The sequence below is a fragment of the Aulonocara sp. 'chitande type north' Nkhata Bay genome, linkage group LG22 (assembly GCF_057382095.1).
Source record: "Aulonocara sp. 'chitande type north' Nkhata Bay isolate Kocher_YH1m ecotype deep benthic linkage group LG22, A_spYH_male_GT1.1, whole genome shotgun sequence".
Taxonomy (NCBI): Eukaryota; Metazoa; Chordata; class Actinopteri; order Cichliformes; family Cichlidae; genus Aulonocara; species Aulonocara sp. 'chitande type north' Nkhata Bay.
Genome location: NC_141364.1, coordinates 13,742,469 through 13,754,957, shown reverse-complemented (window position 1 = coordinate 13,754,957; position 12,489 = coordinate 13,742,469). Strand labels below are relative to the sequence as shown.

The following is a 12,489-nucleotide window of genomic DNA, read 5'->3' as shown; positions in this document are numbered from 1 at the left end:
CCACTCGGCTTGTCCTCACTCATATGATGAGGACAAGGCAATTGATTTAACATTGATTTGATAATGATTAATACATTAAGGGTTATTTAAACCAGCGCTAACATGTTTTTAGCCTAAGGGTAAGCAGTAATGAGCTGTAAACTAACATATTATCGCCCGGCAAGTAAATCTGGAGAATTTCACCCCTAACTGTTGCCCATTTATGCACCCAGAATACGTAGAGCAACAGCAAATTCATTTGTATTCTACTACTTTTAGCTGTGTTCTTCATTATCTCTCATGTGAAATGGTCCACTGTGTTCAAAAGCTAGCCACTAACTGTATGTCTGCCAGTGGTTGCTGGGCAGGGAGTTATAGTAGTTTTATTATGAAAAGAGCTGCTTGCTGCAGCCAAAAACAATGCTCTGAGAGTGGTTGGATGCTTACACAGTAAAATGATGTGCTGGAAAACCAAAACAATAAGCTGAAAGGCACTGTACAGCCCTGCACAACTGAGAGCAACTAAATGTCAGGTAATAATTTTGAGTCCGTCACTGTATCATCCCCCTTTTTTATTCACACAAATAGCCATTTGACCTACTGTTGGTTAAAAACCCACTGCAGTAGTTGAAAGCGTGCACGTTAATGCAGCACAAACATATTCCAGTTATGTTTCGTGTAGTTGCCCGTTTGGTCAGGGTCAATGACTTTCACCTTTTTTCCATTTAAACCACAATATGGAAAGAATAGCAATTGTGCTATTTGGCTCTGTGTGTGTTTTTATGTTAAAACAAATGCATGAGTAAAATGACCTGTCTGTTCATGCAGTGTTATTTAGTCCTGAAGTTGTCTCTTCAGCTCTCCCTCTCTGTTTTCTTTGTCTCCTGGGCTTCATGCTTTGCATGCACAGGATGAGACACCGGGGGAGGTTAAGAGAGGAGCTGGAATGGAGTTCTGCTCCATTTACCACCCTGAAATATTCCTCTTAGAACGACACACTCTGTTTTCTATCTCTCCTTACTCTCAGCAGCGTTTCTCACTCTGCTGGTCCCCTCCCTCTCACTTCTCATCTCTGTGACATGTGGTCATTTCACTTCATTCCAGGATGGCTTAGCAGTACTTTAAAAATTTGCTGCTGTCCTCCCATCCCATCCTGCTCAATTGCAGGCAGCATTGAGCTTCATAGGCAGGCCAGTACCTGGCAGCTATAACTCTTTTCCTAATCACAAGTCTCTCTCTGTGCCAGGGGCAGAAGCTTTATCTGTTGCTTCAAAATTTTAGTTTTCTGCTGGTATTACCCCAACACGGGCGCCCGTGAACACCACTTACCATATCCACCCATCAGGCACAACGTTAAAACCACTGACAGGTGAAGTGTGTAATGTAGAGCGGTTTCCTCTAGCATTACGATACACATTTCTGCGCCTTACAGACCTCTTAGTTATTGTTCCAGGAACGCCTCCTAACTCCCAGTCTGACTGAGCATCTGGGAATGTGCCCAAACAAGCCACATTCACAAATGCCTAGTGCCGGGTGCCAGACACTGCAGGATAGCCCCAGACATCTCGTGTCCAGTGCCCCGAGGGGTTAGAGCCGTTTTGGCAAGCGTGAGTCAAACACATACTACATGTAGTCGCAGATACTAGCACTTTCTTGTTATATGGTTTCATCCTTTGGATAATTTTAGTGTTGTTGTTTAAAAAAACAGAACCTCTTAGACACTTAGAGATTCATCAGCACATTTGAAGACAGATAATGTAGCACAAAACTGATGAGAATAAATGGCTTTGCACTTGGATCTATTTTGGGAATTAACACAATGAGTAAAACAAGATGAACATCATGCGCTGAGAGTGCTGTGATGAAGCTTTGATAGGCCTCTTTCTGCATTTGTACACTGTGAGTTGTGAGTATATTTTTTTCTGTCGGGTCTGCTGGCCCTTTTGCGTTCTTCGTTTTCCAAACAATGTTGATTTTGAACATTTTTGGCTTAGCACGCTCGCATGGAAAATACCTACTGTTTAAACTCGCACACTATCTTCCTGCACGGCACTTAAATCCTTATTACGCAGAGGTTTTCTTGGCATCGTCTTTTCTGTATCTTAATGGACGTCACCGTGCTGTCCCCGGCAAGTAGAGCTGTAGCTGGTTCACATACGGACGTTGTCACCTTCCTTTTTACAGTTTATATCATGTATTAGGCCACAGGAAGCCTGATGTATGAGCTTCATTGAAGTGTTTTCACCTTGCATGTCAGTATAACCTTCACCCTTCTGTAACGTTTTGCTCACCACTGCTCATGGCAGCACACATAAAGCTGCCACAGCTTTACACCACCTGACCTTAAACGTACTTTCAGAAACACAAAACCACATTAAAATGCAGCTACATACGCTTGCACATTGAGACACACACACACACAAAATCCACCCTTGCTCGAGGCCTCTTTTCCCAGTTTCATTTATAACAATGCTGATCTTTTCTCAGAATAACATTAATCATAAAACAAGTCGGTTGGCATGACTTGTATATACATTTCACATTTGGATTAGGGCTCCAGTGAGTGCATCCAATTAACTCTTTTGGGTCTATTGCCCTTCCCTTGTTGGGTGTGCTGTGCGTCATTTTTACTCATGCACGTCTGGTTTCATATTTCCTCCCCATTAAGCCTGCTATGCTCTCCTCTATGTTGTGATAGAAGCTAATGACTCACTGGAAATCTGCCTGGTGTTTATCAAATGTCTCAATGCAGGGCTAGTGGTCTGGAGTCAGTCTGGCCTTTTTACATTATCACGAAGTATTAGATAAGCAGCCAAAACCAAGTGATGACACCGTCGTATATAAAGAAGTAATAATAAAGTGAAGTACCCTGCAATGATATCTTGACTATATCACTCTGCTCGTTGCACTGTGGAAAATTATACTCTCAGAGGGGGAATGTGTCGAATTACCTCGGGCTGTCATCCGTTGGTGAACTGATAAGAATGTATTAAGTAATTGCATGTGTTGGAGTTGTAGTGAAATTGCACACATAATGCTTATAAATCTCTGCACACAATTTCAGGAGATGGCGTTTCAGCAAGTAACTCGTTCAGTGTTTACTTACCTTACCGTCTTCTCAGATTTTTGTTCCAGAGATTATTAGGCCGCTTGGCTAACACTGACTAGAGACCTGTTGGTGACCTTCTGGCCAGCTGCTTGGGAAAAGTGAGAGTTTCCTGTCCAGTTGTCAGGGGTTGTGACCCACTGGTAACCACTGATCCCAGACTGGTTGACAAGCAGTTGCTGGCTGTAGCTGGACTAAGCACATTAATGTCTTTTCTGTGGTTTTGTGTTGGTTTTCCATTCAGTTGTAGTGAAGCTGCCAAAATCTATGATTGTACTGCAGAATATACTGAAAGATATACTGACATATTTTAAGTGTTCTTAAAATTTCATGTCTGTTTCACCATACCTTTGGATTTGGCTAAAAAAAATAAAGATTTATTAGAAAAACATTCACATTATTTTATGCACTATGTGACTTTGTGGAGATTGGGGGGAAATGTTCTTTTGGTTTGTTTTTTCATCACAGTTCAGCCCTGTTCTTTAACCTCCTAAGACCCGAACTCTTCCACGGCATGCATTTTTTATTTCTCTTTGATATTTAGGCTGATTGGGACCTGATGAATGTAAACCTGATTTTTGTTTTTAAGAAAAATGAGAGCCACATATGAGGATATTCGTTTAAAATTTTGATAGAACAGTAGCAGTATAATGTCCTCATAAGAGGATATCAGGCCCCTGTAGAGCAAAATGGAGTATTTTGGTCTAAATAACCCAAAATGTGATGTCCAAATATGTGGACGCCAGGTCCTAGGAGGTTAAAAATAATGGAAACAGTTTTTGGGATCTTTCCGATAATCCATGACAGAAACACTTCTTCCAACAACATGTGCACATCAACTATTTTCACTTTCACTTTATGCTGAACAGAATGCCCCACAGAAGCTGATTAGTCATGCTGCATTGTTTACACGAACGATGTCAGATGAATGATTGCGTGTCATCCAGTAGAACCGTAGCCAAAAGCAAAGGGATTTTTCCAGGAATACTGTACCATGTCCTGCTTTCCTCTTCTCCCCTTTCCCGCCTTCATTTAAGGCTCCCCCGCGCTCCTGGCACAGTGCTAGTCTTCCTTTGAATTCCATGCATCTGGTCATTTTTGGGAAACGCCCACGGCAGAGCTGTCGAGTGAACCACAGGAAACAAAGCCTCTTGGTTTCCTCAGCAGCTTGAAGAAGGCCAGTAGTGACCCTCGGGGTGGGGTCAGGCAGTAGAGTGGGAAGGTTCTGGACTTTCTAGGAATTGTTTTTCAATGGAAACGTAATGTTTTTCTGTTTCTCTTCAGAAGAATCCATGGATTCTAATAGAATTAAACTATGTTGCATAAAAGCTTTCTTTGATATTTGTTCAGACTTGCTAAGTAGGAATTTGACTGATTCAGTTAAATGAAGGATAAAAATAACACTAAAACCTTCGAGCTGTGTCCCTAAGCCACAGTGTGATCATGCAATGGTTTTCTTTTACTAGACTACCCATACGGAAAAGAAATAGTAAAAACTTATATGTGATTACTCATGAAAGTGGCCACTTTCATGAGTAAATCATATAAGGCTTACATGATTTACTCATGAAAGTGGCCACTTTCGCATTACTTTCATACATTGTTTTAGTAAGTATCCAAAACATACAAGTTTCATTATATAATTTTTCAAGGGATCTTATATCTGTTTTCACACTTATATGCTTTTCATACAAGTTTCACACAAGACAGATACAAACTTTATAGGATTTATATATATCTTTTCCATATGGGTAAATCCTTTGAACAGGGTTGTAACTACTTAACACCTTCAGGGGCATGATACACCCTCAGCTGTCTTCCTCTATTTTCGCCGTGTGAATGACTCACTTATGCTCTCAATTTAGAACGTTAATCAACAAGAATCAAAAGAAGGCCTAAAGAAAAAGAATAGCAGCAGATGGCTACTGCCTTGTTTTTTAAAAATGCTTACAGACCTGGCTGCAGAAGTTTGTTGCTTTTTTTCAGTGTAGGCTTTCAAGTGTCTGTCCAAGTAGAGAGCCAATTTTGGTTTCATTGTGATGAACAGCTTGTAAATCAGAGTTTTCCATCACTGTGAAGAACACTCAGTGCCACCTTGCTGCGTGGCCTACTCAAGGGTCTAATAGTTTACAAAGGAGGTTACAAAAATAGGAATGTTGGTGGAAATTTATGTATTTCCTCTCTGTTGTCCTCATGTTCTCATTTTGAATAAAAAAACCTTTTTCTTACAGCAGTATTATTGATAGAGGAACAGAGACAAACACGCTTGCTCTTTTTTTCCCCCTCTTCATGAAATATTTGGCTGCATATCACTTCTCTGTGACGCCAGTCTCACTGATTCAGACCAGAACACTTCCATCACCATCAAGGCAAAACGCTCTTAGAGTCTTCAAGGTCTGCTTCAATGGAATGAGACACAGTGCTGACATTTATTTACATGCAGGATGTAGTACAGCTCTCCAGTTACTTAATGTTAAATTGCCTTCATAAACTAACCTCTGCCAGTTCATGGGTAAAGGCTGAAAGTTCATGTCAGCCAGTTCTCAAGAGTTTCTAGTGTTGTCTGTAGGGCCACAGGTCAACTTCTTTAGTTTCAAGAGTCAAGTCTCAGTTCCCAGCTTTTAATTCTTAATGGTTGAACCAATTAATATTGATGATTTAGCTGACCAGTGTCTGTGTAACGGTACTCTCCTGTGTTTCCATTCCCTCTTGACTAATTTCAGTAAATTTTAGAAAACGAGAAACCCTTTTTTGTCATAATAATACTAAATATTACATAATATGAGCAAAAATATCGTTCTCGCTTACTAAAAGTATTAAGTACAAATGCTAGCAGGCATTTTTATTACAGTTTAATCATAATAGTTAGTTTTTTTTAATGGAACAAAATATTTTTTTCATGCTTATATTTGACATTCCTCTCAGCCCAATGTGACATTAAATAGCATGGATGTTGTTCTTTATGTATTATGTTCTACCGACAATATTTCGTTTATCATCATATATGACACAAAAAAATAATAAAATATTATTGACCAATAATGGCTGATTGACAGTCACATTAAATTCGTTATAGATGATTAACCATCTATGTAATTTTTCAAATAAAATGACAAAGGTCCCACCGATGGCCTGATCAGAACACTGAGTCTGATTCACGTAGGATTTTCTTTTCAAGCTATATTTGACAATTTTAGAGAATATGATTTTCAATATATATCAGGTTTCTTTTCCAAAGGCACATTTGTTTCTTTTGTTGTTTTGTGTATGTCTGCCTATGCTTGTTTGTGGCATTCCAAACACAATGCTAACAGGGAACGTCCACAGTGCCCTCTGGTGGACAAACTATGTTACATCAAGACTCGTAACATGGTTGAATGGTGTCTCTCGTCTCATCTTTCTTTTTTAAAATTTTCATTTATCGGTCCTTTTAAATATCGAAACTGATAGATTAAATGTAGCTTAAATCAGTCTCGTGATAAACTAATCAGACTCTACTAATCATCCCTGCTTTTCTGGAGAAAATGTGGATGCCATGTGTGATAAACACACTAAATAAACAGTTTGTAACATATCTGGATAAAATGTAGGACCAAAAAGACATCGTCAGTAAATTCAAATGAGGCTTTTAGAGTGAAAATACAAAAACGATGCTCCTTATGTATGAAATGCAAACAGTGCCACACTCCTGTATGAAAACACATGAATATTTTTCGTGCTGCTTCCTCTTATTTTCCCTTGTATCCTCTCTTTAGCCACTTTCTTCGTTGGCCGATTTCCTGTCTTCCTCTGTGTTCTGTACAGTAGATCTTTCCACAGTTGCTCAGAGTTTGTGCCCAGTTGAACCAAAGACTGTTAATCTGGTAATCCACAATCAATATCAGCCTCAACTCTTTTCCTTCAGATAAAAGTGACCTATCTGATAATTGTATTTGCTTCACCATGTCTGAAAAAAGGTGCCCTTTCTCTCTGTGCTTTCCTTTGGTCCATGAGATTCTTCTGCTGGTATAGATTTAGTCTGGAGAAAGGAAAAAAAAAAAGTGACATTTACACCATATTATTTAAATATGATCTGCAAAGTGTTATCAATAATTCAATTTCCTGTGTCTGATTTACGCAAACACAGATTCCATTGTAACTTACAATATGTGACATACAGATGTGGCTGAATTAATTTTTATTATATACTGCATTGTGAATTCTTTTTTTGGTTTTGTTTTACAGCTGAAATCACTTATCTTGAGTGTGTTACTGCACTAGACATTTGTAATTAGGCTATTATTTTTTGAGAAGGAGACATCAGCCTCGTGGGTTTTTGTGTAACGCTCTGAAGTGGAACAGATGAAATGCAAAACTAAACTCATCAAAGTCAGGGGTCTATTTTCAGATGTGGAAATTGCCCAAATGTAATTGTTTTCAGTCCAGTAATTTCATGTTGTACTTTTTGGCTGCAGTTTTCTTCAGTTCTCATGGCAGGTAATTTAAACGAAACCCAAGCTGATTTGATAATTGAGTGAAAAATGAGGCTCCTGAACTTGTGGCCTCAGCGTCATCGAGATACTCTCGAGAACTTTCAGTCTGTTGCTGTTCATTCTTGTGGACGTGTGTGTGACGAAAAAGACGTAGGACTTCATAAGCACTGTGTTTAATCTTGTTTGCAGATGTGATTGGAGCTGCGGTTGCTTGTGATCAGGCAAACGCTCTCCGAATTGACCGAATGCTCTTTTTGTGATGTTTTTGGTCACGGTCAATCAAAAGAGATTTAATGCTGCACAGGAAGCGGGTTTCACTGGAGTCTTTCACTTGGCACGATAATTACTCATTGTGTAGTCAGAGGGTGCGAGATGACATACAAGTGTTTCAGGATGGTGTGTAATCAATGTTAAAACGAAAAAACTAAATCATATGTTGAATCTTGAATATCATCAACTCATTAAAAAAAAAGTTGAGATAAATCGGCAAAAGAAGAGCGACAAAAGAGCAAAAATACCAAAGACAAGATGATCCATCTGACCTGCAATCACGACACTGTTAAAAAGTCAACATTCACAGTGTTTAAATAGTGCCTGAGTGTGCATGAATTTGGCATCTGTGAAGGCACCATTAAAGCTGAATGAAGTATATAGTTTCAGGAGCAACATATCTTCCAATGCAACATTTTTTTTCAGGGAAAATGCTCATTTCAGCAAGCCCACACTCTACATGTACTACAGCAGGATGGATCTGAGATAAACAAGCATGTATGTAAACAGGACTTCAAGTAATCCAGAAACAGTTTGTAAATTATACAACAAACACGTGGGACTCAGGGGAGCATATTTAGCAGGATTGGGGGAATATTTTACACTCAAAACTGCCTTCAGTCCCTAAAAACTAATGATTTGTTAAAAAGAGATTATGAAGTTACATTGCTTTGTCCCAGGATTATCTTAAGTGCTGTGAAATTCCAAATAAGACCTATAATTAAAGAAAGTAAAAAATATATATATAAACACATATTTTTAAATTGGTTTCTAAAACTTGTCTTTTATTTTTGTTTTTATTTGCATTTTCTACAACAGAAATTACCTAGTCTATAGTTAACACATAGCTCAGATATACTTTTAGATTCTGAACAGATACACGTGTGGAGTCATTTATTGAACATAACTGGTTTTTGAATTTAATCGGCTAAGATTGGGAAGCGAAAGCATCTGTGTGAAGACACAGTATTCCAGGCGGTAGCTCCTTGTGTAGCCAGTAGGGGGAATCGACTGCTCGCGCTGGCGCCATCCCCGCTCGTCTCCACTCCTATTCCCTGCGTTCTCCCAGGTTGTGGAAAGGCTGCAGCCCGCTGGTCTGTGTCTGGATCGCTCTCTTGCACAGATCTGCTCAAGACCCTCCCACCAGCTGGGCTGGAGAAGGAGGAGGGCAGTTTGCTCCGCTCGCAACCTCGGACGAGCCCCCTTTACCACCCTGTCAGTGTGGAGTAGAAGGAGAGCGAGAGAGAGACAGGGAGAGAGAGAGGCTGAGAGACTGTGTAATAGAGAAAGCGCACGCGAGAGAGAGAGAGCAGCTGTGTGACAGAGAGAAAGAGAATGAGGCAGGGTGCTTAGAGGAGTGAGAGAGCCAAGGAAGAAATAAGGAACACATTTTACAAGAGCAGAAAGAGGGAGGATCGCAGACGAGGGACTCCTTCTCCACTGGGCACCCGGGACACTGTCACTGTGGGGGCTTTTTTCACTCATCTACTAGCTGGAACTCAGTGGATTGAATAACCAACCGGTGGATTTAAAAAAAATATATATATATATGCTTGTGTCACATCATTTAGAAACTGGGATCTTTGCTCTGTTATCTGTCCTCCCGCTGGCTCAACCGTTACGGACTGAAATTGCTTTGCGTGTCTGTGTTCAGCTCTCGTGTTGTGACTCTGCTCCTTGCACAAAGTGCATCTGACGGCGCTGAGGATATCTCCCCTCTGTCAAACAGGACAGCACGCAGCCATCGTCGGATCAGACAGAGGCAAGAGAGAAAGTGTGTGTGTGTGCGCGTATATGTAAGAGAGGGAAAGAGAGAGCGAGAGGGGCAGCTAGAGAGAGAGTCAGATTCACAGTGTTTGGGAGAGAGAGAGAGACAGATTAAAGCCCAGGCAAAAGACTGGAGTGAAACAGCTTAAATAGAGAAGTGAACGTATACGTCCTTTCCCGTTTTCCTTACCATTCCTTTCCTCCTCCTCTCCTCCTCCTCCTCTTCTCCCATTTTCCAACATTTATTGGACTGCCAGAGCTACTGCCACCTGCACCTCCTCGCGTCTTCTCTTTCCTCTTCTTCCTCTACCTCACCCTTGTTAGGCGTTAATATCCTACAGCAGCCTCTGTAAAACGCGCCTGTCTTGCTTCTAGCACTTGTGGAAATATTTGCATTGATCCAAGAGTGTGAGACTGAGTGAGCATCTGCCTCGGTACTGATTCCCTGGACCGGTAAGACACAGTTCGTCAGGAGCTTCCTCATCAGAGGCAGCCCTTCTCCCAGCCACTGTCCGATACGCAAACCCTGCTTTCTCCCTGGAGGGATCAGCGAGTGACACAGCGGTGCGGATAGCAAAGACAGGAATTGCACAGTCCCTTCATTGCCTCTATCCCATTGCTAGCTACTTGGCAGCTCCCGCCCCCGTGTCACCATTCCCTGCCTCAGTGCTAAGGATTCCAGCTACATGGGCAAGCGATTGGAGCAGCAGCCAATGTACCCTCAGTACACCTACTACTACCCCCACTATCTCCAGACCAAGGTATGCTGCTCTTCTGCTCTTCTTTCATTTCTCATTTACTCCTACACTCTTGTCCTGTATCCCTCCCACTCTTCCTCATCCCCCCCCAAATCTCTGAGTGGAGATGGGATTTGGTGGATAGTTGGCCTTGGCTGCGATGGTTGTGATGTCAAGAACCTCATTGGAGTTCGGATGTTTATGCCGCTCCGTGTGTGTGTGTGTCTGTATGTATGTGTGCATATATGTCACAGAGTGAATGATCAAGGATCAGGGATCAAGGCTTTGGTCTACTCTTCTGCCTAGCAGAGCGTAACCAGAAGCTGTCCAGTAACCTCCATCTATACTTAATCTGCCTACTGCTGAGCTCCTAAAGAGATGCTCTGAAGCGTAACATGTTAAATAATATGTTTAGCAGATTCAGGGGAATTTTATGAAGCGGAATCTCTTATTGTGCCACTATAGATTAAGCAAATGAAAGATTCTAAACATTTATTAATTAATGTAGCTCACTTTAAATTCTCTAAACAGCATAAATGTCCAGATTTCTGCAAAGATGAGAAAAATGGGTTATGAACCCTTTTATTCTGTGGCAGTGGTACGGCTGTGACACAGAGCAGGCATGAGGACGGCCGCCTGTGTTTGTTCCAGTTATAGTATGCATCAGTGCCTCTGGGATGGACGCCCAGGCTTGGGCCCTGATGGCTGCCAGGACACTGGCTGGGCACACTACCCAGACATCATCAAGGGATTAAAATGGAAGCCTTTTGGGGATTACTCTATTTGTTTTTATACCATATGTGTAACACTAATTTTTGTCCATTATTGTGACAGTGTGATGCACATCGGTGAAAGAGCTGCAAGTGTACAGTTGAACTTTCAATAGAATTACTTTGCATTTCATTTGGTTATTAAACCGTGAATTTATCTGATATGATTATTATAAAGAAAACACAGAAATTTTGTTATTTTTAACTATTTATTTTTTATGTGGCAATCGAATATGATTGATATGATGGACTTTTTTAAACTGCCAACCCAAATGTGTTCCCCGAGAGTACTTGACGTTGCCAGTGGCATATTTAATATTTTCTTCAGCCTTGATTACTGACTTTTAAATGTTATCAAAATATGGATTACTGCTTCACAGTTGCACTACAGAGCGCAATGGCAGTTTAAATATTTGGGCAATGACACCTCTTTATAATTGTGGGCGTGTGCACCGCCACAGTGGATTTTAAATCGATTCAAGGTGTTCGCCAATAGAACTGAATCAGCTGTATATAGAAATATTTTGATAATGGATTGCATTTATATAGCGCTTTTCTGGGCCCTCAAAGCACTGTACAATTCCACTATTCATTCACTCTCACATTCACACACTGGTGGAGGCAAGCTACAGTTGTAGCCACAGCTGCCCTGGGGCAGACTGACAGAAGCGAGGCTGCCATATCGCGCCATCGGCCCCTCTGGCCATCACCAGCAGGCAGTAGGTGTAGTGTCTTGCCCATGGACACAATGACCGAGACTGTCCGAGCCGGGGCTCGAACCGGCAACCTTCCGGTTACAAGACGAACTGCCAACTCTTTGAGCCACTCTCTAAGTGCTGGGCTTAGTTCAAGAGACACAGTTCGGTGGGTCTACAAACTGATCGTTGTACTCCAGAACAAAAGAGTCACATTAGACTTTGCCAAAAAAATGTCTAAAAGATGCTGCAGAGATCTGAAAGAAAATTTGTTTGGACAGATAAAGCCAAGATGAATTTGTACCAGAATAATGGGAAGAGAAAATTGTGGAGAAAAGAAAGAAACGGCTCATGATCGGAAACATATCACATCATCTGTCAAATGGATTGGAAGCAGTATTATAGTATGGACATGCATGGCTGCCAGTGGAACCGGGCCACTAGTGTTTATTGATGATGTGACAGCTGATAGAAGAAGCTGGATGGATTCTGGATGGATCCATCTCTGTTCAGATTCAGTCAGATGCTGCAAAACTGATCGGACAGTGCTTGACATTGCAAGTGGATAAACACCCAAAGCCCAGAGTTTCTCAAGGCAGAGAAATGGGATATTCTTCTTCTTGTCCAAGTCAGTCATCTGATCTCAACACAAAAGAGCACGCTTTTCAGTTATTAAATACAAAACTGAATGCA

The 12,489-nt window shown here is 41.1% G+C and overlaps 1 protein-coding gene across 5 annotated transcripts in view; it reads left to right on the top strand.

Moving 5' to 3' along the window:
* LOC147303776 (RNA-binding motif, single-stranded-interacting protein 3-like) overlaps positions 1–12,489 on the top strand; it is a 302,868-nt gene that overhangs the window by 86,139 nt on the left and 204,240 nt on the right. Inside the window, exon 1 of one of the 5 annotated variants that reach the window (XM_086279146.1) lies at positions 8,511–10,355. The exons of the other annotated variants lie outside the window; for them this stretch is intronic. Within the exon in view, the coding sequence (XP_086135272.1) occupies positions 10,281–10,355 (75 nt within the window). The 5' untranslated portion in view covers positions 8,511–10,280. Of the gene's footprint in view, positions 1–8,510; positions 10,356–12,489 lie in introns of those variants that run through there. 5 annotated transcript variants of the gene reach the window in all.